General features: G+C 49.8%; 1 protein-coding gene across 3 annotated transcripts in view; it reads left to right on the forward strand.

The window, feature by feature from the left end:
- Tep1 (telomerase associated protein 1) overlaps nt 1-24,276 on the forward strand; it is a 54,324-nt gene that overhangs the window by 9,371 nt on the left and 20,677 nt on the right. For all 3 annotated transcript variants that reach the window (XM_041639004.1, XM_041639002.1, XM_041639003.1), the window contains exons 3-30: nt 423-599; nt 1,134-1,268; nt 4,668-4,829; nt 5,629-5,790; nt 6,090-6,167; nt 7,214-7,338; nt 7,495-7,652; nt 8,381-8,490; nt 9,369-9,459; nt 9,569-9,752; nt 11,658-11,826; nt 12,305-12,463; nt 13,289-13,366; nt 14,399-14,529; nt 14,978-15,037; nt 17,581-17,739; nt 18,332-18,508; nt 18,665-18,785; nt 20,532-20,656; nt 20,905-21,018; nt 21,134-21,251; nt 21,385-21,579; nt 21,677-21,852; nt 21,929-22,085; nt 22,186-22,365; nt 22,777-22,869; nt 23,756-23,888; nt 24,006-24,156. In XM_041639004.1, coding sequence (XP_041494938.1) covers nt 423-599; nt 1,134-1,268; nt 4,668-4,829; nt 5,629-5,790; nt 6,090-6,167; nt 7,214-7,338; nt 7,495-7,652; nt 8,381-8,490; nt 9,369-9,459; nt 9,569-9,752; nt 11,658-11,826; nt 12,305-12,463; nt 13,289-13,366; nt 14,399-14,529; nt 14,978-15,037; nt 17,581-17,739; nt 18,332-18,508; nt 18,665-18,785; nt 20,532-20,656; nt 20,905-21,018; nt 21,134-21,251; nt 21,385-21,579; nt 21,677-21,852; nt 21,929-22,085; nt 22,186-22,365; nt 22,777-22,869; nt 23,756-23,888; nt 24,006-24,156 — 3,878 coding nt within the window. The remainder of the gene's footprint in view (nt 1-422; nt 600-1,133; nt 1,269-4,667; nt 4,830-5,628; nt 5,791-6,089; nt 6,168-7,213; nt 7,339-7,494; nt 7,653-8,380; nt 8,491-9,368; nt 9,460-9,568; nt 9,753-11,657; nt 11,827-12,304; nt 12,464-13,288; nt 13,367-14,398; nt 14,530-14,977; nt 15,038-17,580; nt 17,740-18,331; nt 18,509-18,664; nt 18,786-20,531; nt 20,657-20,904; nt 21,019-21,133; nt 21,252-21,384; nt 21,580-21,676; nt 21,853-21,928; nt 22,086-22,185; nt 22,366-22,776; nt 22,870-23,755; nt 23,889-24,005; nt 24,157-24,276) is intronic.

Consider the following 24,276-nt stretch of genomic DNA (forward strand, 5'->3'; position numbering starts at 1 on the left):
CTGTGATTTGGGGTTTTGCAATTTGCAGAGTCAAACATACATTATTCCACTGAATTTCCAACGGCCCTATCAGGGAGGTGGTAGCGAATGGAGAAGCTCTTTGCTTCTGGGGGATTGACATAGGACTTGACATTCTTCTACGCAGAAAGCACCATCATGCATTTAGAAGGTATATGAGAGGCCTTGGGCTGCTGGAATGGCAGTCGTGAGATGGCAGCCAGGAAGATTGCAGAGCCCCTGGGCAGAAAGTTGAGGAGCCTGAGTAGAGAAAGGTAGCGTAAGAGCCCAAGCTGAGATAGGATGGACTAACGGTGGTTAGTGGGGCTTAGAGATATGGGCCTTCATTGTCTTTGGGAGACACTTTTGATCCCTCTTTGAAGGCTGTAGTACTCGGTGTGGTTTGTAACTGCCACTGTCTCTAGGGTCAGAGGTGCTTCTCCGAAGGAAAGGAAGTGCAGGGACAGAAAGAGATCCAAATTCCGCTGTACTGTCTAAGCTTGGGAGAGGAAGAGGAGCTGGATGTTCCGGTCCCGAAACTCACATCTGGAGACTCGGAATCTCATTTGGAAACCACTGATCGGATCCTCCAGGAAAAGAAGGTAAAACTTGGGTGGTTGGTGGTGCAGGGAATGGTGAGGGAAAAGACCAGAACCAGGGCTTCTTCCAAGGGAGATGGCAGAAGATCCTGTTCTCATTCCCTACTTCTCAATCCGCTTTTGACCCTGCCAGTTGGGCAGACACTGTTCTGACCTGGAATCCATTGAGAATATGTGCACCGTGTGTCTTGTGCTTGTGGAGGTCAGACCCCTCCTGGTGGTGGCACATGATATTCAGTCCGAGTGAATGGGAGGCAGAGGCGGGTGGATCTCTGGGAGTTTGAAGCCAGCCTGCTCTATAATAGTGAGTTCAGGCTAGGACTAACCCTGAGACTCAGCCTCCTCTTGCTAAAAACGTTGCAGCCTTTGGAGCTGGAGTTAAAGGGAGGTCATGAACCACCCTGTGGGTGCTAGGAACTAAACCTGGGTCCTCTGCAAGAACAGCAAGTGAGGCATCTCTCCAGCCCCTGTCCTTGGTGTACAAGCTGGTCTGGGTAGAACCTTAGTTCTCCTTCCTTCTGTGCTGCCCCTTCTTAGATGGCTCTGCTGACCTTACTGTGTTCTGCTCTGGCCGCACATATAAATGTGAAAAGTGCATCAGACCCTACCCGGACGTCCATCCTTGAAGTCTGCCGTGAACTGGCCCCCTTGGAACCTGAGTTCATCCTTAAGGTATTGTGGAATGAAGGCGTGGGAAGAAGAGGTGAACTGGGCGGCATTAATGTGGTTATCATATGAAGAGCTGGTGACTGGCTCCTGGAAGGGGCAGAGAGAGTGTTTACTCTGGGTGAGTCTGGGACCTGATTCCTAGGGCTCTGTGGAGTGGAGAAAGGAGAGATGGGAAAAGGTTTACCAGGACTGGGTTTGTACATGCTAAATGCACAGTGTTAGGTCTGGGAGTCTATTAGCATGATGGGACTTGGATCAAGCTCCCAGAAAGTAAAGCACTTCTCCAAATATCACGTGGAGTGGAAAATATCACGTGTGGAGTAGATAATATCACGTGTGGAGTAGATAATATCACGTGTGGACTGGATAATGTCATGTGTGGGGTAGATAATATCACGTGTGGACTGGATAGTATCACGTGTGGAGTAGATAATATCACGTGTGGAGTAGATAATATCACGTGTGAAGGGGATAATATCACGTGTAAGGGGATAATATCACGTGTGAAGGGGATAGTATCACGTGTGGACTGGATAGTATCACATGTGGAGTAGATAATATCACGTGTGGAGTAGATCATGGCTGTGTCTGAACCAGAGAAGAGGCATGTTCTAGTTTCATTCTGTTGCTGTGATAAGTCACTCTAACCAAAAGCAACTTAGGGAAGGAAAGGAGACTTTTTGGCTCACACTTCCAAGTCACAGCCCTTCATTGGAGGAATCTAGGACAGGAACATGAGGAACCATGGAAGAACTCTGCTTGCTAGCGTACACAGGCCAAGCGTAGCTTACACAGGCTCATTCCTAGCGTACACAGGCCAAGCGTAGCTTACACAGGCTCATTCCTAGCGTACACAGGCCAAGCGTAGCTTACACAGGCCAAGCGTAGCTTACACAGGCTCATTCCTAGCATACACAGGCTCCTGCCTAGGGTGCACAGGCTCATTCCTAACATACACAGGCTCATTCCTAGCATACACAGGCTCATTCCTAGCGTACACAGGCTCATTCCTAGCGTACAGAGGTTCATTCCTAGCGTACACAGGCTCATTCCTAGCGTACACAGGCTCCTGCCTAGCGTACACAGGCTCATTCCTAGCGTACACGGGCTCATTCCTAGCGTACACAGGCTCCTGCCTAGCGTACACAGGCTCATGCCTAGTGTACACAGGCTCATGCCTAGCATACACAGGCTCATTCCTAGCGTACACAGGCTCCTGTCTAGCGTACACAGGCTCATGCTGAGCTTACACAGGCCCATGCCTAGAGTACACAGGTCTATGTGTGGCTTACACAGGCTCCTGCCTAGCGTACACAGGCTCATTCCTAGCGTACACAGGCTTATTCCTAGTGTACACAGGCTCCTGCCTAGCGTACACAGGCTCCTGCCTAGCATACACAGGCTCATTCCTAGCGTACACAGGCTCCTGCCTAGCATACACAGGCTCCTGCCTAGCGTACACAGGCTCCTGCCTAGCGTACACAGGCTCCTGCCTAGCGTACACAGGCTCCTGCCTAGCGTACACAGGCTCATTCTTAGCATACACAGGCTCATTCCTAGCGTACACAGGCCCATGCCTAGCGTACACAGGCTCCTGTCTAGCGTACACAGGCTCCTGTCTAGCATACACAGGCTCATGCTGAGCTTACACAGGCCCATGCCTAGCGTACACAGGTCTATGTGTGGCTTACACAGGTTCCTGTCTAGCGTACACAGGCCCATGCCTAGCGTACACAGGCCCATGCCTAGCGTACACAGGCTCCTGTCTAGCGTACACAGGCTCCTGTCTAGCATACACAGGCTCATGCTGAGCTTACACAGGCCCATGCCTAGCGTACACAGGTCTATGTGTGGCTTACACAGGTTCCTGTCTAGCGTACACAGGCCCATGCCTAACGTACACAGGCTCCTGTCTAGCGTACACAGGCTCATGCTGAGCTTACACAGGCCCATGCCTAGTGTACACAGGTCTATGTGTGGCTTACACAGGCTCCTGCCTAGCATACACAGGCTCCTGCCTAGCGTACACAGGCCATTCCTAGCGTACACAGGCCATTCCTAGCGTACACAGGCTCATGCCTAGTGTACACAGTTCACCTGGCTAACTGGCTCCAGTAACAGAACAGCTGCAGCCTCTCCCAGAACCTACTTCAGACCCAGCCCCTGTCACTCCCTCCTGCAGTAAAAACACACTTAGCCCAGGTGCCCAGTGAGGAGAAAGCGTCCTCAGTTAGATCCTCCTTGCTTGAGGGGAAGGGTGGGGACAATTAGGATACTCACTTCAAACACCAATCCTCAGTTCCACATATAGAGAGAATTATACTTTGGGCTCTTATGGGGAGGGAGACAGTATTTTGCCAACGTTATCACATTCATTCACAACGTTGCATGCAGCTAAGCTTCCCATTGCTATAAATCTATACACCACAGCTTATCTATTCACAGCTACAATTTAATAGTGAATTATCTGTACTTCTAGGCCATCACAAACAATGTTGACATGAACACACATGCCATTTCGGTGTATACATACAGGCACTTTTATTTTATATTTTTGCACCAAGATTTAAAATTTCAGATATTGGAGTCAGGTGGTGGTGGTGCACACCTTTAATCCCAGCACTTGGGAGGCAGAGGCAGGCGGATCTATTTGAGTTTGAGGCCAGCCTGGTCTACAGAGTGAGTTCCAAGACAGTCAAGAACAGCTAAGGCTACACAGAGAAACCCTATCTCGATAAATAAATGAATAAATAAATAAAAATTTCAGGTCAACAAATATTGATCAACCATAATTTAAAAGTATTTGTACCAATCCCAGCTCTTTGGTAGGTTTGTTATACAGTCCAGGATGACCTTCCTAAGGATAGTGCTGCCCACAGTGGGTGGGCCCTCCTTCACATTACTAATTAAGACAATCTCCCTGAGACATGCCCATGGGCCAGTCTGATCTAGAGGGAAATGTATTCTATGGGGTTTGGAAGATGACAGGTTTAGCCAGCCATTTGAACCCTGGATAAGCTTTTTTTTTTTAAGTTGCAGGACTTTATTTTACTTAGAAATAATCTAATGAATATCTTAATCAATGTAATTTAGCATAATTCTGAGACTGAAAGTCACTGAAAAGATTTCAGAAACTGCCTTCAGGAAGATCATAGCTAGTTACCGTCTCGTTATTTCTCTCTTAACGTCTACAGAACATCCATGTTGCAATTGGTAAGTCTTTGATAGATGTTGGTGTGGAGGGTTTTCCAAACAAGGACAGGGTCTATCGACTGTTTTGTAGGCATTGTGGCGTGCTCAGGAAAGCTGTTATACTGGCAGACTCAATGAGCAAGATAGTTTAGGGCATAAAGCTATGAGATAAGTGACCGAGATGCCCATCTTTTCCACCCTCCATCCCAGGCATCTCTGTACGCCAGGCAGCAACTTAATATCCGGGAGGTAGCCAACATAGTTTTGGCTATCGCTGCCTTCTTGCCAGTCTGCCGCCCCCATGTGCGACGGTATTACTCTGCCATTGTTCACCTGCCTTCAGACTGGATCCAGGTAGCCGAGTTCTACCAGGTACGGTATTTAGTACCCTGCACTTTGATCATCATGGTTTTCCTCCTTTCCTTTGTTTACTGAGGAGATTTTCAGACAGGGTAGCCTTCCCTCAGGTTCCTCCATCCATGTGCCCAGAGGAGCTAGGTTTTCTCTGTAAGAGCCAAGTGGGCTAACAGAATTACTCACGAGGGTGGGACCAAGGTTTGAGATAAAAAATTGACCTTAATCTGAACATCCTTTTTAACAATGACAGTGAGCTCAGAGAAGACCACTGTCTTGCCTCGTACACAGAAATATAATTTTGGATGTGTGGCTAGGAAACTGTTCCCTATTCTTGTTTCTGTATGATTCTAGGGTTCTATTATGTGTGTGTGTGTTAGTTAGCGGTGGGAGATTGGGTCTCTCCTGTTGATCTCCTCTGTTGTGGTGTGTGTGTGTGTGTGTGTGTGTATGTGTGTGTGTATTAGGGGTGGGAGGTTGGGTATCTCCTGATCTCTTCTGTTGTGGTGTGTGTGTGTGTGTGTGTGTGTGTTAGCGGGGGGGGGGGGGCGAGGTTGGGTCTCCTGCTGATCTCCTCTGTTGTGGGGTGTGTGTGTGGGTATGTGTGTGTTAGCGGGGGGAGGTTGGCTCTCTCTTCTGCTGATCTCCTCTGTTGTGGGGTGTGTGGGTGTATGTGTGTGTTAGCGGGGGGGGCGAGGTTGGGTCTCCTGATGATCTCCTCTGTGGTGGTGGTGGTGTGTGTGTGTGTGTGTGTGTGTGTGTGTTAGCGGGGGGGAGGTTGGCTCTCTCTTCTGCTGATCTCCTCTTTCCTTAACAGAGCCTGGCAGAAGGGGATGAGAAGAAGTTGGTGCCCCTGCCTGCCTGTCTCCGTGCTGCCATGACCGACAAATTTGCCCAGTTTGACGAGTACCAGCTAGCTAAGTACAATCCACGGAAACACCGATCCAAGAAACGCTCCCGCCAGCCACCCCGTCCCCAAGTCAGTATTTGCCTCAGCCCTGGGCAGTCACAGCCCCTTTTCTCTGGGAAGGGAAGGATAAAAGAACATGGTGGGCTTTGGGTCCCCCACACGGAAGTATCTGACATGTTCACATGTCAGAAAGCAAAGGAACCAACCAGAGAGGCCCAGATGACCTGTGTGGGGCTCAGGACAAGAAAGAGCAGGGTCACCTCTGTGAACTCATTTCCGGTTTAGTAGAGACTCAGGACTGCTGGAATGGGAATCTGCAGGGGCGACTCCTGTTTCCCTGTTTGAAACTGTTTCTCCTGACCCCACAGAAAACAGAACGACCCCTTTCAGAGCGAGGGAAATGTTTTCCAAAGAGCCTTTGGCCCCTTAGAGATGAACAGATCGTGGTGAGTCACTTGGGAGTTGTTTGTACGTACGCACAATCGCCTCTGAAATTGCATTTAGAAATAGAATCCCATTAATTTAGAAATCCCCATAGCCAGAGTGGTAGACACTTACTTACCCCTACCCGGGGAGGCTCAGTTGTGCTTATGAGGTTTGATTCAGAGGCTAAAGGGAAGGTTTTTTTTTCATCTTTGTCATTGTTGTTATATTTTGTTGACAGCTGACATATCCAGTTAGACAAATGAAGGCTTTTTATTTTTATTTATTTGTTTTATGGTGCTGGTGTTTTGTCTGCATGCATGTCTGTGTACCCTGTGTGCCTGGTGCTCTTGGAGGCGAGAAGAGGGCCTCAGACCCCCTGGGATTAGAGTTACAGACATTGTGAGTCACCCTGTGGCTGCTGGGAACTGAACCAGGTCCTCTGGAAGAGCAATCAGTGTTCTAGCCCCTCACAGAAAGTTTTCAAAACAAACAGATGCTACCACTATTATAGGCTTATGATATAGATAAGAGATGCCTTTTTATTCCTTCTCTGAGAGAATAAGGATGTTCTCTGTTCTCATTCCCTGTCTTGCTTGTTTTATAAACCATCACCCCCTAGTAACCCTGATAGTTCAATCTTATGTGAATAAAACACAGGGACCCCCAGAAATTTGTTGTCTTTTTTCCCCTTTCTTATCTTTTGGAACCCAAAGAACTACTAACGTTTATTTTTTTTTTCTATTTTGAGATCACCTACTGTGTTGCCACGCTGCCTTGCATGCTTGGGATCTGCTGTGCAGGTTTTTGCCGTGGCCTCCCACATGGCTGGGGCTGTAGGAGCTGCCCCTGCTGCAGTGTTTGGTTGAAGCTCTGCCCTTGGGAGCTCCTTCCTCCCCGCAGGTCTTTCCTTGCTGCTTCTGCTCTCTGTCAAATCAGTTTTGGAGAATGAAATCACCTCGGAATATAATCATTTTATGCTTTACTTCCTGATATGGTACGGCTTTTATTTCTGATCCCCACAATCGTGGATGAAGCTAACGCCATGGTGCTTGGGCTGTGTCCACAGTTTGAAGCAGCTTACAATGCAGTGCCAGGGGGGAAAAGTCTGCCAAGGTTCACCCTGAAGAAGTTGGTAGAGAGACTGCATATCCATGAGCCCGCGCAGCATGTCCAGGCCCTGCTGGGCTACAGGTGAGACGCCGTGTTTCAGACACAGGCATGGACGTGATCATCCCTGTCTTTCATGACCCTGATTGTGGCAGTCCCAGCAGTCTGGGTTTAGGCAGACAGTCCTGTGAACCAAACTTTGGCTCGTTTGAAATTATGGGACCATCTTTCTTCCCTCAGGTACCCGTCCACCCTAGAGCTCTTTTCTCGGAGTCACCTCCCTGGGCCGTGGGATTCTAGCAGAGCTGGGCAGCGGATGAAGCTCCGAAGGCCAGAGACCTGGGAGAGGGAGCTGAGCTTGCGGGGGAACAAAGCTGGTGTCTGGGAGGAGCTCATAGGTAGGCGGCCTTGGCCACCGTCTTCCTTTCTGCTCTTCCCCAATCGTGCTTCTGGTATCGTAGATCCCGTGTCAAAAAGTTCCACAAAATGGTGCATCTAACTTACATAACCAAAAATAATTGGAATTTTGAGCTTTGCTATTTACTATACTGCTGCTTAACAGTTAAGAGCACTGCTTGCTCTTCCAAAGGTCCTGAGTTCAATTCCCAGCAACCACAGGGTGGCTCACAACCATCTGTAATGGAGTATGCTTCCACACAGACAAACACATGTACACGAATCAAAATAATTTTAAAAAGAAAAAAGCCAGGTGGTGGTGGTGCACACCTTTAATCCCAGAACTCAGGAGGCAGGGGCAGGTGGATCTCTGAGTTTGAGGCCAGTCTGGTCTACAGAGCGAGTTCCAGGACTGTCAGGGCTACACAGAGGAGCTGCGTGGACGGTCAAAGCACAACTTGCAGTAGTTAGTTGTCGCCTTCCGTCAGGTGGGTGAAGAAAACGGGGGTGCACTTTACTAGCTGGGCCACAGCTGGGGCCAATGGGTAGCGACCCAAGTTGTTCCTGAAACAGCTACTCCGTAAGCAGAGTTCCGTAAATTTTATCGTCCACTTCTGGCTACTCAGTGTGTTGAGCAGAACATATTGCACTCTCCAGTTTGAGCTTCTGTGTGGCTCTGTGTTTCCTCCTGTGGTTGCAAGTTTGTTTATCCTGTCCCCCATGTCTGAAGACAACGGGAAACTCCCCTTCATGGCCATGCTCCGGAACCTGTGTAACCTGCTGCGCACCGGGATCAGTGCCCGCCACCATGAGCTCATTCTGCAGAGACTCCAGCATGAGGTGAATGTGGGCAGGGGCTGCTGCGTCTCCGCACGGCTGAGAGCGGTCATGGCCGCAGGCCGCTTTCTGTGTGCGGTGTAATAGGTGCGGAAGCACAGATATGCTGGGGATTACAATGGAGAGTAATAACTGTTGTGATTACTCTGTAAACTCAAAAACATGCAACATGCAGAAAGGTTCCCACCTATGAATTAGCTCACTTCGGGGGCAGCTCTGGGGCTGGAAAAAATGGCTTGAAGGGGGTAAGAACACCGCTGCTCTTCCAGAGGACCTGGATTGGGAGTCCCTGCACCAACATGGCTGCTCACAAGCATCTGTGACTCCATTTTGAGGGGATCTGGCGCCCTCTTCTGGCTTCTGTAGGTACTGCACACATGTGCTATGCATGTATATACCATACACATAAAATATTTTTTAATTAAAAAAATAAAAAGAAGCCAGGCAGTGGTGGTGCATGCCTTTAATCCCAGCATTCCAGAGGCAGAGACAGAGACAGAGACAGATGGATCTCTGTGAGTTCAAGGCCAGCCTGGTCTACAGAGTGAGTTCCAGGACACCCAAGGAAACACAGAGAAACCCTATCTTGAGAAACCAAAATAAATGAATGAGTGAATGAATAAATAAATGATAAAAATAAAAGAAAGAAGTGGGGCTCCTGTTACATCCTCTTTCTAACCTCTTTTTATACCTTCCTTTCCTTTTCCCTGTTCCTTCTTGAGATCTATTTTTCTTTCTTTATCTTCCTACAAGCCTAGTAGAATTACTGCTTCACAGTCCTGGTCCTGCAGGCCCCACAGCCCTCATCTTCCCGGATCCTGCAGGCCCCGCGGCCCTCGTCTTCCCTGGTCCTCTGCTCACAGTTCTTCCTTGTTTTTCAGAAATCTGTGGTCCACAGTCGGCAGTTTCCATTCAGATTCCTTAATGCTCACGATTCTATCGATAAACTTGAGGCCCAACTCAGAAATAAAGGTATTCTTTCTCTCCTGATTGCCGTTTCCCTCTCCAGCCCTAAGGATAGGGCTTAGAATGCTGAGCTAACAGAAGTTGCCTGATGTGGGTGTTTTCCTGTCACGCACAGCATTGCCCTTCCCTTCCAATACAACGCTGATGAGGCGAGTGATCAGAAACCCAAAAACTATCAGGAGGCGGTCTGTTCGGAGTTACCTATGCGCCCTGACGCGTCGGCAGCTTCGGGCGGCCATGACCATACCTGTGGTGTACGAGCAGCTCAAGCGGGAGAAGCTGAGGCTGCACAAGGCCAGGTCTGTGCTTGCCAGCTGGGGGGAACTCGGGGACAGGCTGAGGAGCTGTAAGGGGACCGGCGTTCCGTGCTGCAGGCCCACTGGGTTCCTGTCACTTTTACACCACAACCCAGTCGCTAGGACTTACACTGAACTTCGTTCTACGAAAATTACGAAACCCAAACTTTTCCAGCTTCCTCTTTGTTGCTTGAGACAATCTCATTGGCTCAGATGGAGTCTGACTGTGTGTCATCTCTTGCTGCATGCTGAGTTAGAAGTCGGTGGGAACCGCCTGATGCGGGTTGTGGGGAGTCGGGGGCTTGACCTTGGGTCTTTAGCAAGAGCAGTCAGTACACACTCTTAGTCACTGAGCCATCTCTCTAGCTGGAGACAGAGTCTCTTTATGTGGACTAGGCTGGCCTTGACCTTGTGTCAACTGGTCTCAGGTGTGCAGCCTCCGGCCTCAGACTCCTTAGTACTGAGATCACAGTTGTGTGCCAGCAGGTTCAGCCAAACTCCTTGGTGTAGTTGATGACTTTTTCATTGACGATTTTACCTTAGCCAGACCGTGCTATTGGCAGTTAGAGAATGAGTTTTCTGTCATTCTGTTGTATTTATTACCTGGAAATCTAAGAAGTGATTTCCTCATCTGCACTGGGAGGTGGAGGTCCAAGGATCAGCAATATGAGGGCCGTCTGGTCTAGATGAGAGCTTATCTAGAAATAAAACCTCCATGGCTAGAGTGACGGATGGCTCAGTGGGTAGGAACACACCCCGCAGAGCAGGGAACCCCGCAGGAAAGGAAGCAGAAAGAGTGGAAGGGTCAGAGAACATGGAGCACACCAAGAAAACAAGGCCTTCTAAATCAACGTGAGCACAGCTCTCTGAACTCCCAGAGACCGAGGCAGCCCGCACAGGGCCTGCACGGGTCTGTACCAGGTCCTCTGTGATTACATTTTGGTTCTAGCTTAGTGTTTTTGTGGGATTCCTGAGTGTGTGAACAGGTGGGTCTCTGGTTCTTGCACCTTTTCTTAGGCTGTTTCCCTTCTGTCTGTCTTGTGCAACTTTGGTGAGTTAGTTCTTGTTTCATCTTATATTTTATTTTCTTAGAAGCCTGTTCTTTAATAGACAGAAAGGGAATGGATCTGGAGGGAAGGGAGGTGGAGAGGACCTGGAAAGAGTGGAGGCAGGGGAAACCATAGTTATATTATGTGAAAAAATAATCCATTTTTAATAAAAGGAAACAACAAAACAACAGCAAAATCAAACTACAAATAAAAATTTTAAAGAAAAGAACAGTGGATGCTTTTCAGAAAATCTGGGTTTGAAGTTGGGTGGTGGTGGCGCACGCCTTTAATCCCAGCACTCAGGAGGCAGAGGTAGGTGGATCTCTGTGAGTTTGAGGCCAGCCTGGACTACAGAGTGAGTTCCAGGACAACATAGGAAAGAAAAGAAAGGAAAGGAAAGAAAGAAGAAAAAAGAAAAAGAAAATCTGGGTTTGAACCTCACCCACCATTTGGTAGCTCACAGCTGTCTTTAGCTCCGTCCTCAGGGGATCCGGTACCATTTCCCGGCCTCTGCAGACTTTGCACATAGGTAGTGCACAGACATACATGTATGCAAAGCACTCATCCACACAAAATAGTAAAATGATTTTGAAAAATTAATGCCCCCTAATAAAGTTGTAGCAGTTAAGCCGTGTCTCTTGAAGCAAGTACAGCTGAGCGTGACAGGTGATTTCAGCAATGGCTCCCAGTCCTGGGGAGAAGAGGAACTTCTGTGGCAGCCGTGGAGGTGGGCGAGGAAGGACGGGCGGTGCTGGGAGAGGGAGAGAGCGCTGCACATTGTCGTCTTTCCATCTGTTTCAGAGCCCCAGGCAGACAGATGAGCTGCTGAGCCCCGTGTCTGTGTCTTTTCTTGCTGTAGGAGGTGGAATTGTGATGTTCAGTTGCTGGAGCGGTATCGCCAGGCCCTGGAAACGGCTGTCAACCTCTCTGTGAAGCACAACCTAGCCCCACTACCAGGCCGGACCCTCTTGGTCTATCTCACAGATGCAAACGCTAACAGGCTCTGTCCCAAGAGTCACTCACAAGGGGTAAATAAAAAACCAACCAACCAAACAAACAAACAACATCTTCCACGGGGCTGGCAGGACGCAGGGACTTGAGAGGATCTGGTTTCCCTCTGGTTCTCCGAGAGCCACACAGGCTGAAAGAATTGGCGTGGATTTGCTTCCAAGTGCCAGTTCTTGGTTCCCTGGGACAATTTTAGTCAGTCTTGCTTAGGCCTCATAATGCTAGCATTCAAGTTCGGCTGGCTAAGAACGGTCTCTAAATTCTGTCACATGTGTATCGAATTCACTTTGCTGTTTCCCGGTATTGATTTGGGCAGGGATTCTGACAGCCTCTTGCTCCCCGCATGTCAGTTCTCCCAGAGGGCTATTGAAGCTGGTGTCTCCTGAGAGACCCACACTCCTTTCCCCGTTTCTCCAAACCAGGAGTTTGGCTTCAAAAGCTGGCTATGCAAGCATGGGTTCTAAAGTTCGATTTCATGACGATGCTTTGCCCCGCCAGCCTCCCCTGAACTACGTGCTGCTGTTGATTGGGATGATGGTGGCTCGGGCAGAGCAGGCGACTGTCTTGTTGTGTGGAAGAGGAGCCATGAAGATACCGGTCCTTGAGACAGACGAAGGTATCCTGAAAACCGCCATCAAACTCCAGGCTCAAGTCCAGGTCAGAAACGCACCTCTGCTACCCAGAAACGAGCCAATGACCCAAGCCCGAGAGCGTTTCAGATAGTCAGGGAGCCGGGTGCCAGAGTGAGTGCCTTCGACCCAGCGCTCGGAGAGCAGGAGCAGCGGCAGGATAACGGCAAGCGTGAGGCCAGCCTGGGATGCGTAGCTGTTTCTGGGCATATATGCTGGGCATGGTGGCACACGCCTTTAATCCAGCACTTGAGAAGCAGAGACAGGCTGATCTCTGTGAGTTCAATGCCAGCCTGATCTATATAGTGAGTTCCAGACTAGTCAGAACTACATAGAGAGACCCTGTCTCGGGAAAGAAAAAGTAAAAAGAATCACAGCTATACATAACTTTGAAGACTTCTCAAACAAATTGACACTACTTTTTTTAAAAAAAAAAACACTAATTATATTAGTCTGTCATTGCCACAATGAAATGCTGGAGGCAAGCTCACTTTACAGAGGGAAGATGTTTATCTTCTCCCACTCTCAGGCCTGAGGCCGGCACTGGCCTTGGCTGACTCCGTGAGGATCTCATGGCACTCGGGGTGTGGAAAATACATGTGGAAGGCAAGGGCTGCATCCTGAAACACACTAGAGAGGAAGCTATGGTTCAGGTTCAGGTTTTCACAGCCATCTTTGCAGGAGCTCAGAGATACTTCAGATACCAAGAGCACTTCCCTGACAGCTGAGGCCATCTCTCTGGGCCTCACCTGCCAATACCGTGGCCCAGATCCCAATTCCGTGGGATCAGATTCCAGCACATGAGCACGGACACCTTGGGCACGACCTTCTAACCCAGGTTTCTTTCTGTCAGGAGTTGGAGGAAAATGATGATTGGTCCGTGTACACTTTTGAGAAGTACTTGCTGTCTCTGGCTGTCCAGAGGACCCCCGTGAGTCCTGCTCAGTTCCCATGAAACTCTCCCTTTTAGCAGTTCCTCCACAACCTGTTCTTCATGTTTGTTGTCTTCCGCACCTCATCCTCCTGCCTCCACCTCCCCAGTGCGGTTACAGATAGCTGTCTGGTTGCTTCTCAGTTCTTGACCCTTCAACACGACATTTCATACTCTGAAGTGTTTTCATCGGCTCGCTGCTCAGTGGAGTCCCTCAGACAGGGTTGTGCTGATAAAGCTTTAATGATAGAGGTTTGTTTAACAAGGTTCCCGTAGTGTAAATTGTTCAGCGGCCCTGCACTGTGTCATTACATACAGAGCTGCACAGAAATGCTCAGCTGGTTGTCGTTGCAGTGAATTCACAGAACCGAGATAATAGCGAAATGTAGTGAGGTAATTAGGCAATGCATTTTGAGAATGTAAATAATAGACATATTGTATACTGAGGATCGGAGTCTGGGCAAGTGCTTAACCTTGAACTGTCCTCACAGCCCTTTATTTATCAAACTGAATGCTTAAAATGGCCATTTTGACTGGACATGTAGAGGATGTACTTAGCTTAGTATGCTCAAGGCCCACACCAATAAATATAAAATAGCCAAGCTTAAGAACAGACTCTCAGCGTGTATGATGGCATACACCTTTAATCCCAGAAGAGGCAGGAGGATCTCTGTGAGTTCAAGGCTGCTCTACACAGTGAGCTCCAAGACAGCCAAGGCTACATAGAAAGACCCTGTCTCAGAAAAACAAAACAAAAACCCCAAGCCAAGCAGACAAAACTGGCTCACAAAATGAGCAGTCGTCTCTCCTGAGCTCGAATGAGCTACAGAACGCTGCCCACCCCCTCTTTATTTTCTTACCATCCCTCCTGCTGTCCTTACTCTGTCGCTTCCCTAAGCTGGGGTGCAGCGGTGTCCCTTCTAAGCTGTTTCCTTTCCCCTTTGCTCTTTAGACATCTTGCTGCTCTGAGCTCACGCAGGCCTCTTCTAGCCTCGTTCCCCCGGGTCTCAGCATCCTCTTCTCATCTTACAGGTTGACAGGGTCATCTTGTTTGGTGGAACAATGGATACTGATGTGCTGAATGCAGCCAAAGAGATGATCTGGCAGCATGTGAATCCCAAGTGCCTCTTCGTTGGTGTCCTCCTACAGAAGACACAGTACATGTAAGGACGCCGCTCGTTCTTGTCCAGTGTCTGCAGGCAGTGATCTGTAGTTCCTGTTGCTCCTCCAAAGTCTCACTTATTTGATACTTCCCATCTCTTGTCTTCTTGCTTTATTATTCTACAGAACTTGAGTTTCTAGGACTTTCTTTGAAGTCGTTTTGCCCCTTTGTGCTATTGGAAGCTGGACCCAGAGCTTTGACACATAATTCTATTGGAGACAAGATTGGGTGCCCTTAATGATATGGCTATAGGTCACAAATCTATTATACAGAGATGAAGTGTATATCTTAAGGTATTAGGAAATAGTCTAGGTGTGTAGCCTAGGCTGGTCTTGAGCTTGCTATCTTCCTGTCTTCGTAGGGCAGGTACTGGGATTGCAGGTGTAAGCCACCACACCTGGTTCCAGGCATCGATCTTGGTATTTAGTGACTGTGTCTTCTTTTGCCAGCTCACCAAACTTGAATCCCAATGATGTGACCCTCTCAGGCTGCACTGATGGAATACTGAAGTGAGTACAGAATGGGCTTGGGGCAGATGCCAGGGCTCGTCAGCAACACTGTGACAGGGACTCCAGCCTTCGCTGACTTACGCCTGCACACCCTCACAGCCTCTGTCTCCTGGCTAGGGAGTGCTCTGCGCGACACTCAGTGAGAGGGAGGAAGAGTGGCCCCCGAGGACTGGAGCTGGTTAAGAGCACTGCTCTTGCAGAGGGCATAGGTTTGGTTCCCAGTCCCCATTCCAGGTGGTTCATAACATCCGAAACTCCAGCTCCAGAGGGATCCAGTAGCTGCCTGCAGCTCGATGAGGTTTGAAGCCTCTGGTCTCTATGGACACTACATTTATGCTTACACACCCATACACACACACACACACACACACACACACACAATATTTTTCTTAAAAAATGAGATCTTTCCAGTTTCCTATTTTATTTTATGTTTGAATTTTTGTCACTCATAGCCTTATTTATTTCCTTGTTTTTTTTAGCTTTTGAAATTAAATTATAATTGTATCACTTTCCCCTTCTCTTTTATTTCTCCAACTCCTCCCGTGTCCTGCTCTTCTTGCTTCCTCTAAAATTCATAGTCTCTTTTTCTTTGTTATTCATACACCCACACCCCCATATATATATATATATATATATATATATATATATATATATGCACACACATATACACGCACGCACACACATACACGCACACACACACACACACGCACACACACACATTCACACACACACGCATAAATATATGAATACAGTTTGCTCGGTTTGTTTGGTGTTACTTGTGTGTATTGTTGCATGCAGGTCTGACCACTGTCCCTGGGGAAGACTCTCTCCTATGCTCAGTTCCTTTCTGTTTAGGATGGGCCAGTGAGACAACCTCTTCCACGTTAGTGTGTCTGTTGGTGTTGCACTTCCTCAGCTCTTGTTTAGGCAGCCATGTGGAGACAGATACACAAACACATAATCGAAACTTTAAAAACTATTTTTAAAAAGGAAAGGACAGCCGAGTGTGGTGGTACAACTTTTATCCCACCATTTGGATCTCGTGAGTTTGAGGTCAGCGTGGTCCACATAGTGAGTTCCAGGACGGCAAAGACTGCATCATGTGACTCTGTCTCAAAAACCAAAAAACCAGGACAAACAAACAAGGGAAAAGGAAAAGAGATATAGGAAATGGCATTACTTATTTTTATTTTATGATTGAGTGTTTTGTGGCATATGTGTATATGTAGCATATGTGTATATGTGCTATGTGTGTGCATATATATACTATGTGTGTATATGTATATGTGCTGTGTATATGTGCATATGTGCTTTGTGTATATGTGCATATGTGTCTATGTACGTGTGTGTATATATGTACTATGTGTGTATATATATGTGCACATGTGCTTTGAGTATATGAGTATATGTGTATATGTGTCTATGTACTATGTGTGTATATATGTACTATGTGTATATGTGCATATGTGCTTTGTGTATATGTACATATGTGTCTATGTGCTATGCGTATATGTGCTTTGTGTATATGTGTATATGTACATAAGTGTCTATGTACTATGTGTGTGCCTGTGGCCAAGGCTAGAAGAAGATGTCAACAAATGGGTGCATCCATGTGGACTTGTGGGTGATGGAAGAGCTGCAAGGAGTCTAACCTTTGTGTTTGTTCTCTGACTTTATGCTTTCTCTGGCTGCCACCATCTCTTCAGCTCATATTGGGAAGCCTCGAGCAGTGGGCAGCTTTTGTAGTCGGTTCAGAGCTGATCACCCAAGATGGAGAAGGTTTTACTCTGTAACTTAACCCAGCTTTCTAACAGGGACCTTAAGATCACCATGCACAGTGGGTGGGACCCAGTGTTCTAACAGGGATGTGCACAGTGGGTGGGACCCAGTGTTCTAACAGGGATGTGCACAGTGGGCGGGACCCAGTGTTCTAACAGGGATGTGCACAGTGGGCGGGACCCAGTGTTCTTACAGGGATGTGCACAGTGGGCGGGACCCAGTGTTCTAACAGGGATGTGCACAGTGGGCGGGACCCAGTGTTCTAACAGGGATGTGCACAGTGGGCGGGACCCAGTGTTCTAACAGGGATGTGCACAGTGGGCGGGACCCAGTGTTCTAACAGGGATGTGCACAGTGGGTGGGACCCAGTGTTCTAACGGGGATGTGCACAGTGGGCGGGACCCAGTGTTCTACTGGGGATCCTAAGGTCGCTGTGCACAGTGGGTGGGCTGGGCTGGGTCTCCCTTTGTTAAGGTGTTCTGTATCTCATTTATTTTCAAGTGTGCTTTCCCAGCTTGTGGTTATCTGTTTTGTTGGCTAGTCTTTTGAGATGGGGGTCTCATTATGTGGCCCCAGGCTGACCTCAACCTGTGGTCCTCCTAAATGAGGTTGAAAATGGTGGACATGAGCTATGAGGCCTGCTTTGTGTATGTCTTCCTAAGGGGCACCACAGAACTGGGCAGGCATGTCTTCGGTCCTGTTTCTCTTGGGACATCTTCCTGGTTCTGTACTCTCATGTTCTATTCTCATTATGCTTTTGTTAGGTTCATTGCAGAGCATGGAGCCTCTCGTCTTCTGGATCACGTGGGCCAACTAGATAAAGTATTCAAGATTCCCCCGCCCCCAGGAAAGACACAGGCCTTGTCTCTCCGGCCCCTGGAGGAGGACACCCCAGGCCCCTTGGGCCCTGTTTCCCAGCATGGGTCAGTTAAGGTTCTGTGTCCACTGGGAGGGTGGTCATCAGCACCTGGAGAAATACTGTGACTGCCACTCTCTTTGCTAAGGTGGCGTTTGTTGTGTTTACTAAGGAAGGTAATTATTCTCCTCCCCATGCAAGGACTTCCTGGAAACCGTCAGATTGGGAACTATCCCTTGCTTTACTAGAAAACATCAATGTTTGAATGCAGGGAAGGCAGCGGACTCCAGGGCTTTAGAGCACAGGTTCACACGGGCTTTGCCAAACGATAGCTTAGATTAGTTGTTTAATTCCTTAAAGATATAGTTAAGGATAAGGTTAAAGTTTACCTTCAAGTATTGCACTGGTCAAGTAGAGACTGGAGTAATGATTTTCTGAAGAGAGAGGAACATCAGAGAAGAGGCGTGTGGGGCTCAAATCTCAGGTATCTAAGTTGATCCCACAGCGAGGTTATTCTCCAGAGCCCTGTAAGGCAGGCACCCTTCTGCTGTCTGTTGTGGGGTTTGTGTCAAGCGCAGAAGGGTGATTGCGCTTTATGGCCGTGGACTTGAGGTGAGGACTGGTTCCTAGGTCGAGCCCAATCCTCCCCGTTCCCCCAGGTGGCGCAACATCCGGCTTTTCATTTCATCCACTTTCCGAGACATGCATGGGGAGCGAGACCTGCTGATGAGGTCTGTGCTGCCAGCCCTGCAGGCCCGAGCCTTCCCCCACCACATCAGTCTCCATGCCATTGACCTGCGTTGGGGTGTCACTGAGGAAGAGACCAGGAGGAACAGGTACAGGGCCACAGGGAAGAGAGGCTGGGTCAGGGATGAGAGGGCCGGTCGTGAACCCAAGTAATCATGGTGGGACTGCAAGAACAAGCTTTGCCCTTTACACACCAACAAGAGTTGCTTGGAACTGCACCCAGTGACTTCCTCCTGTCCCCACAGACAACTGGAAGTGTGCCTTGGGGAGGTGGAGAACTCACAGCTGTTTGTGGGGATTCTGGGCTCCCGCTATGGCTACATCCCCCCCAGCTATGACCTACCTGACCATCCTCACTTCCACTGGGTAAGACAGGCGAGGTTGGAGTGGCTGGGGAAGAAACAGTGGGGGAAAGCCAGCTTGACGGGGACATTGGAGTGAAACACAGGCAGAAGACGCTACAAGGCTGCGGCTAGATGAAGCAGTTTCTTTGGGAAGGAGCTTTGGGAAGGAGCTTTGGGAAGGAAGGAGCTTTGGGAAGGAGCTTTGGGAAGGAAGGAGCTTTGGGAAGGAGCTTTGGGAAGGAAGGAGCTTTGGGAAGGAGCTTTGGGAAGGAGCTTTGGGAAGGAAGGAGCTTTGGGAAGGAGCTTTGGGAAGGAGCTTTGGGAAGGAAGGAGCTTTGGGAAGGAGCTTTGGGAAGGAGCTTTGGGAAGGAAGGAGCTTTGGGAAGGAGCTTTGGGAAGGAAGGAGCTTTGGGAAGGAGCTTTGGGAAGGAGCTTTGGGAAGGAAGGAGCTTTGGGAAGGAGCTTTGGGAAGGAGCTTTGGGAAGGAAGGAGCTTTGGGAAGGAGCTTTGGGAAGGAAGGAGCTTTGGGAAGGAGCTTTGGGAAGGAGCTTTGGGAAGGAGCTTTGGGAAGGAGCTTTGGGAAGGAAGGAGCTTTGGGAAGGAAGGAGCTTTGGGAAGGAAGGAGCTTTGGGAAGGAGCTTTGGGAAGGAGCTTTGGGAAGGAAGGAGCTTTGGGAAGGAGCTTTGGGAAGGAGCTTTGGGAAGGAAGGAGCTTTGGGAAGGAGCTTTGGGAAGGAGCTTTGGGAAGGAGCTTTGGGAAGGAGCTTTGGGAAGGAGCTTTGGGAAGGAAGGAGCTTTGGGAAGGAGCTTTGGGAAGGAAGGAGCTTTGGGAAGGAGCTTTGGGAAGGAAGGAGCTTTGGGAAGGAGCTTTGGGAAGGAGCTTTGGGAAGGAAGGAGCTTTGGGAAGGAGCTTTGGGAAGGAAGGAGCTTTGGGAAGGAGCTTTGGGAAGGAAGGAGCTTTGGGAAGGAGCTTTGGGAAGGAAGGAGCTTTGGGAAGGAGCTTTGGGAAGGAAGGAGCTTTGGGAAGGAGCTTTGGGAAGGAAGGAGCTTTGGGAAGGAGCTTTGGGAAGGAGCTTTGGGAAGGAGCTTTGGCCTGGGTTTTCAGAGGGTCTGCTTTGCTTCTGCCGTCAGACAGGTCTGGTTCTGCCTTCCCTTTGGACATTTGTAGGTTCTGTAACTTTTTAGAAACAGAGTGATCTAAATTAGTCTCAGTTTCAACACATTAAATAGAAACAATATCTACATTTCAATGTTACTATTAGAATTTTATTTAGCTGGGTGTAGTTATGTATGCCTGAGATTGGGTAGACAGGTCAGGAGTTCCAGGCCATCCTGGACAACCAAGTGTCCTTATGCTTTATCTCAGAATATAATGAAAAATGTCAGGGAAGTGGAATGTGGTGGTACGCGCCTTCAATTCCAGCACCAGGGAGTCAGAGGAAGGATTTCTGCGAGTTCAAGGCCAGCCTGGTCTGTAGAGTAGTGAGACCCTGTCTCATACACACACACCATCTGGGAATATAGCTTACTCGCCTACCATATGTAAGATTCTGAATTCAGTCTCCAACAGGAAGGGGAAATGTATTTTAAAATACCCAGTACATGTCAATCACTTTGGTAACTGTTAGCTGGTAACTACATTTTACTGCCTGTGTCTGCAGGAAGGACACAAGTTTCCTGAGATAAGGGTGATCTCGGGCATTTGAAGCTTTCCAGAGATGGATTGACCCTTGAGGCTGACCCTGCCCATGTCTTCCTTCTTCACGTAGGCCCGGCAGTACCCCTCAGGGCGTTCTGTGACAGAGATGGAGGTGATGCAGTTCCTGAATCGTAGCCGACGCTTGCAGCCCTCCGCTCAAGCTCTTGTCTACTTCCGAGACCCTGGATTCCTCAGGTACCTACTCTTGCTACCCAGCCAAATTTCCCTTCCCAGAGAGCGGGGCAGACCCAGTCCTCGGCAGGCTTAGTCCTCGGCCCCCAGCACCCAGGGCTGAAGGAGGCCTCTGAGAGTCTGTCTTTGCCACTTCAAGTCAGATCTCAAACTGAGGGCAGAGTTTCGGGGAGCCAGAGCCTTATCTCCTGGCTGGTTCCGGAGGCTAGGCTCTGAATCTGGCCCCACCCCTGGGTGTCTTTGGTGGTCAGCTCTGTGCCAGATGCCTGGAAACCTGACTTTATTTCTGAGTCGGAAGAGACTGCACATCGGGTCTCAGAACTGAGGGGATACCTACACGAACAGAAAGAAGTTATCTGTCGCAGGTGAGCTGAGGCGGGTGGAGGCACCTATCCAGGTGAGGTGTGATGAGGTGAGCCAGGCCTCCTCTGATGAGGTGAGCCAGGCCTCCTCTGACTGCTTATGTCTACCTGCCTACAGGTATTCCTGTGAATGGGGAGGTGTAGCTGCTGGCCGGCCCTATACTGGGGGCCTGGAGGAGTTTGGACAGCTGGTTCTCCAGGACGTGTGGACCGTGATCCAGAAGCTTTACCTGCAGGTCAGCAGGCATGCCCATGACAGGGGAGTCAGCGTGGTCGTCCTGGGTGGGAAGCAAGCAGGTGGAGGGTGGGCTGTAGGCTAGGAGGCCCTGAGCAGCATGAGAGAACATAACTGTGACCTGTGACCCTCAGCCTGGGGCCCAGCTGGAGCAGCCGGAATCCATCTTGGATGATGACTTGATCCAGACCAGCTTTCAGCAGCTGAAGGAGCCACCCAGTCTTCTGCGGCCACGCCTTCTGCAGGACGTGGTGCAGCAGCTGATGCTGCCCCGTGGGAGGCTGAGTCTGGTGACTGGGCAGGCAGGACAGGGAAAGACTGCCTTCCTGGTAGGCATCTCAGACAGGAGGAGGGGCTGCAGAGCTGAGGGGGCGGGGAGACTGTGTGCCTCCTAAAATGTAAACGTGTTTGTCCTGCCCCATGCAGGCATCCCTGGTGTCAGCGCTGCAGGCTCCCGAGGAGCCCAACGTGCCCCCCGTGGTTTTCTTCCACTTTTCAGCAGCCCGCCCCGACCAGTGTCTTGCTCACAACCTTCTCAGACGCCTCTGTACCTACCTACATCGAAAATTGCGAGAGCCAAGTGCCCTCCCCAGTTCTTACAGGTACATACCCTGAGATTAGTAGGCTCTGTTGCCTTCCCTGCTTCCCCATCTCTGACCTTGACCTCCTCACCTACAGAGGCCTGGTGTGGGAACTGCAGCAAAGGCTACTCCTCAAATCTGCTCAGTCACTGAAACCTGGTCAGACCTTGGTCCTTATTATCGACGGGGCGGATAAGTTGGTGGGTCAGAACGGACAGCTGACTTCAGACTGGGTCCCCAAGTCCCTTCCCCGGGTGAGTGTGAGGCCGGGCTGAGGAAGGAAGTTGGAGAGGAGGGTGCAGTGGAGGTGCAGGGAGAGGGACCTCGCTAATGCTACTCCTTTCTCTGTCACAGCGAGTACACCTGGTGCTGAGTGTGTCTAGTGACTCGGGCCTGGGAGAGACCCTTCAGCAAAGTCAGGAGGCCTCAGTGGTGGCCTTGGGGCCTTTGGTGCCATCTTCGAGGGCTCAGTTTGTGAGAGAAGAGCTGGCACTGTATGGGAAACGGCTGGAGGAGTCACCTTTTAACAACCAGGTTGGACCCAGACCGGATGGAGGTGATGTAGCGTGAATTGGGGCGCCACAAGGGTACAGCTGCTGAAGCCAGTAGCTGCTCACTAGGGCTGCTCTGTAGACTTCTCCAGACCTCTCTGCCAGGGGAAATTGTTCGTAAGATAATTCTGATTTCTCCTAAGACCGCTCAGACTTTTCCACGGTGAACAGTCTCCCTGGGGAGGGTAAGTGGAATCATGGGTAAGGTGGGCGGGGCTGAGCCATGGAAGTTTTTCTGACAGGATCTGGCTGGGAAGTAGGAGAGGGGCTGCGTTTGGTGGTGATGCTATGTGCTCATCCCTTAATTGGACTCTCAGGGGAGGCACCGCCCTAGCAGAGGCAAACTATGGTGGACCTCCCTCATCCCTGCACTGAATCCTCCTGTTCTCTCCAGATGCGGCTGCTGTTGGTAAAGCGGGGGTCGGGCCTGCCACTGTACCTGCACCTCGTCACTGACCACCTGAGGCTCTTCACCCTCTACGAGCAGGTTGGTCGTTCCTGTCCACTGCCCGTAGCCTCCTCGGGCTGCGTTCCCTGACACAAACCCCTTAGGAGGGAAGAGTTTATTTGGCTGACATTTCGGGTGTATAGTCCCTTGTCACAGGGTTGCTGTAGTGGCGGGAGCTTGGGGCAGCTGGTCTCATTGCACCTGCAGTCCAGAAGCAAAGAGCTATAAATGCTTGTTCTCAACAGTTTCGGTTTTTAATACAGTGCAGGATATCAGCCGAGGGAATGGTGCTACCCACAGTAGGTAGGTCTTCCTACCTCAAGTTCTCAGGACATGATCAGAATGAAACCCGATTCTTGGCTAAAATAATCGTGCAAATAGGCCTTATCCAGGCTCCTGATAAAGTCCTGTTGTCCTTTGAAACTCTGGAATCACTCTTTTTCATACTTTCGCTTCCTTTTGCTGTGAGAAAATGCTGGCAAAGGCGTTTACACCCTTAATTACGGGTGGAAGGACTTCTTCTGCCTCACAGTTCCCCGGTGTAGCGCACCATGGCGGGGAAGCCACAAGGAGCTGGAATCAGGAAACAGGAGGATGAATGCATGCTGCTGCTTAGCTTCCGTACTTTTAAAAAGTGTTAGATTTATTAATTTCATCTTATGTGTGAGTGCCTGACCTGTACACGTACCGTGTGCAGGCTTGGTGCCTACAGAGTGCAGAGGAGGGCATCCGATCCTCTGCCAGAGCAACAAGTACTCTTAACTGCTGAGCCGGTCCTCTACGCCCTCCCCTCAGCTTCCGTCCAGGGCTTGGTGCCACCCACAGCGAGCAGGTCTTCCCATCTCAAGGCAGTTCCCCACAGGCGTGCCCAGGTCCATCTCACCTCAAGGCCTCACCTGGCATCCTTTACTGACCCCACCCCCAGGTGTCTGACAGGCTGCGAACGCTGCCCGCCACTCTGCCACTGCTGCTGCAGCACATCCTGAGTACCTTGGAGCAAGAGCATGGCCCGGATGTCCTTCCTCGAGCTCTGGCTGCCCTTGATGCCACGCGGAGCGGTCAGTGGGGTGGGGTGGGGGAGGATGGGATCTTAGCCAGAGGTATCAGGAGGGGTTGTGCACGATGCAGGTGGATTTCCTGTGTGGTTCGGGTCGTCAGAGAGTTTATGGTTTCAGGTCTGACTGTGGACCAGCTGCATGCAGTGCTGAGCACGTGGCTGGTTTTGCCCAAAGAGACAAAGAGCTGGGAAGAAGCAGTGGCTGCTGGTCAGAATGGAAACCCTTACCCTTTGGGTCCGTTTGCCTACCTTGTCCAGAGCCTACGAAGGTAATGCTGCCCCAGCTGAGCTCCCACCAGCCTCATCGCCTCTCCGGTTAGGACATCTCATGATTCTTTAGTATCACCCCAGCACTTGCCTCCCAGGTTCCTGAATGCCGCCCATGCAGT

This window comes from Microtus oregoni, unplaced genomic scaffold (assembly GCF_018167655.1).
Source record: "Microtus oregoni isolate MIOR12 unplaced genomic scaffold, Mior012 000056F_ref0000123, whole genome shotgun sequence".
NCBI classification, from domain to species: domain Eukaryota; kingdom Metazoa; phylum Chordata; class Mammalia; order Rodentia; family Cricetidae; genus Microtus; species Microtus oregoni.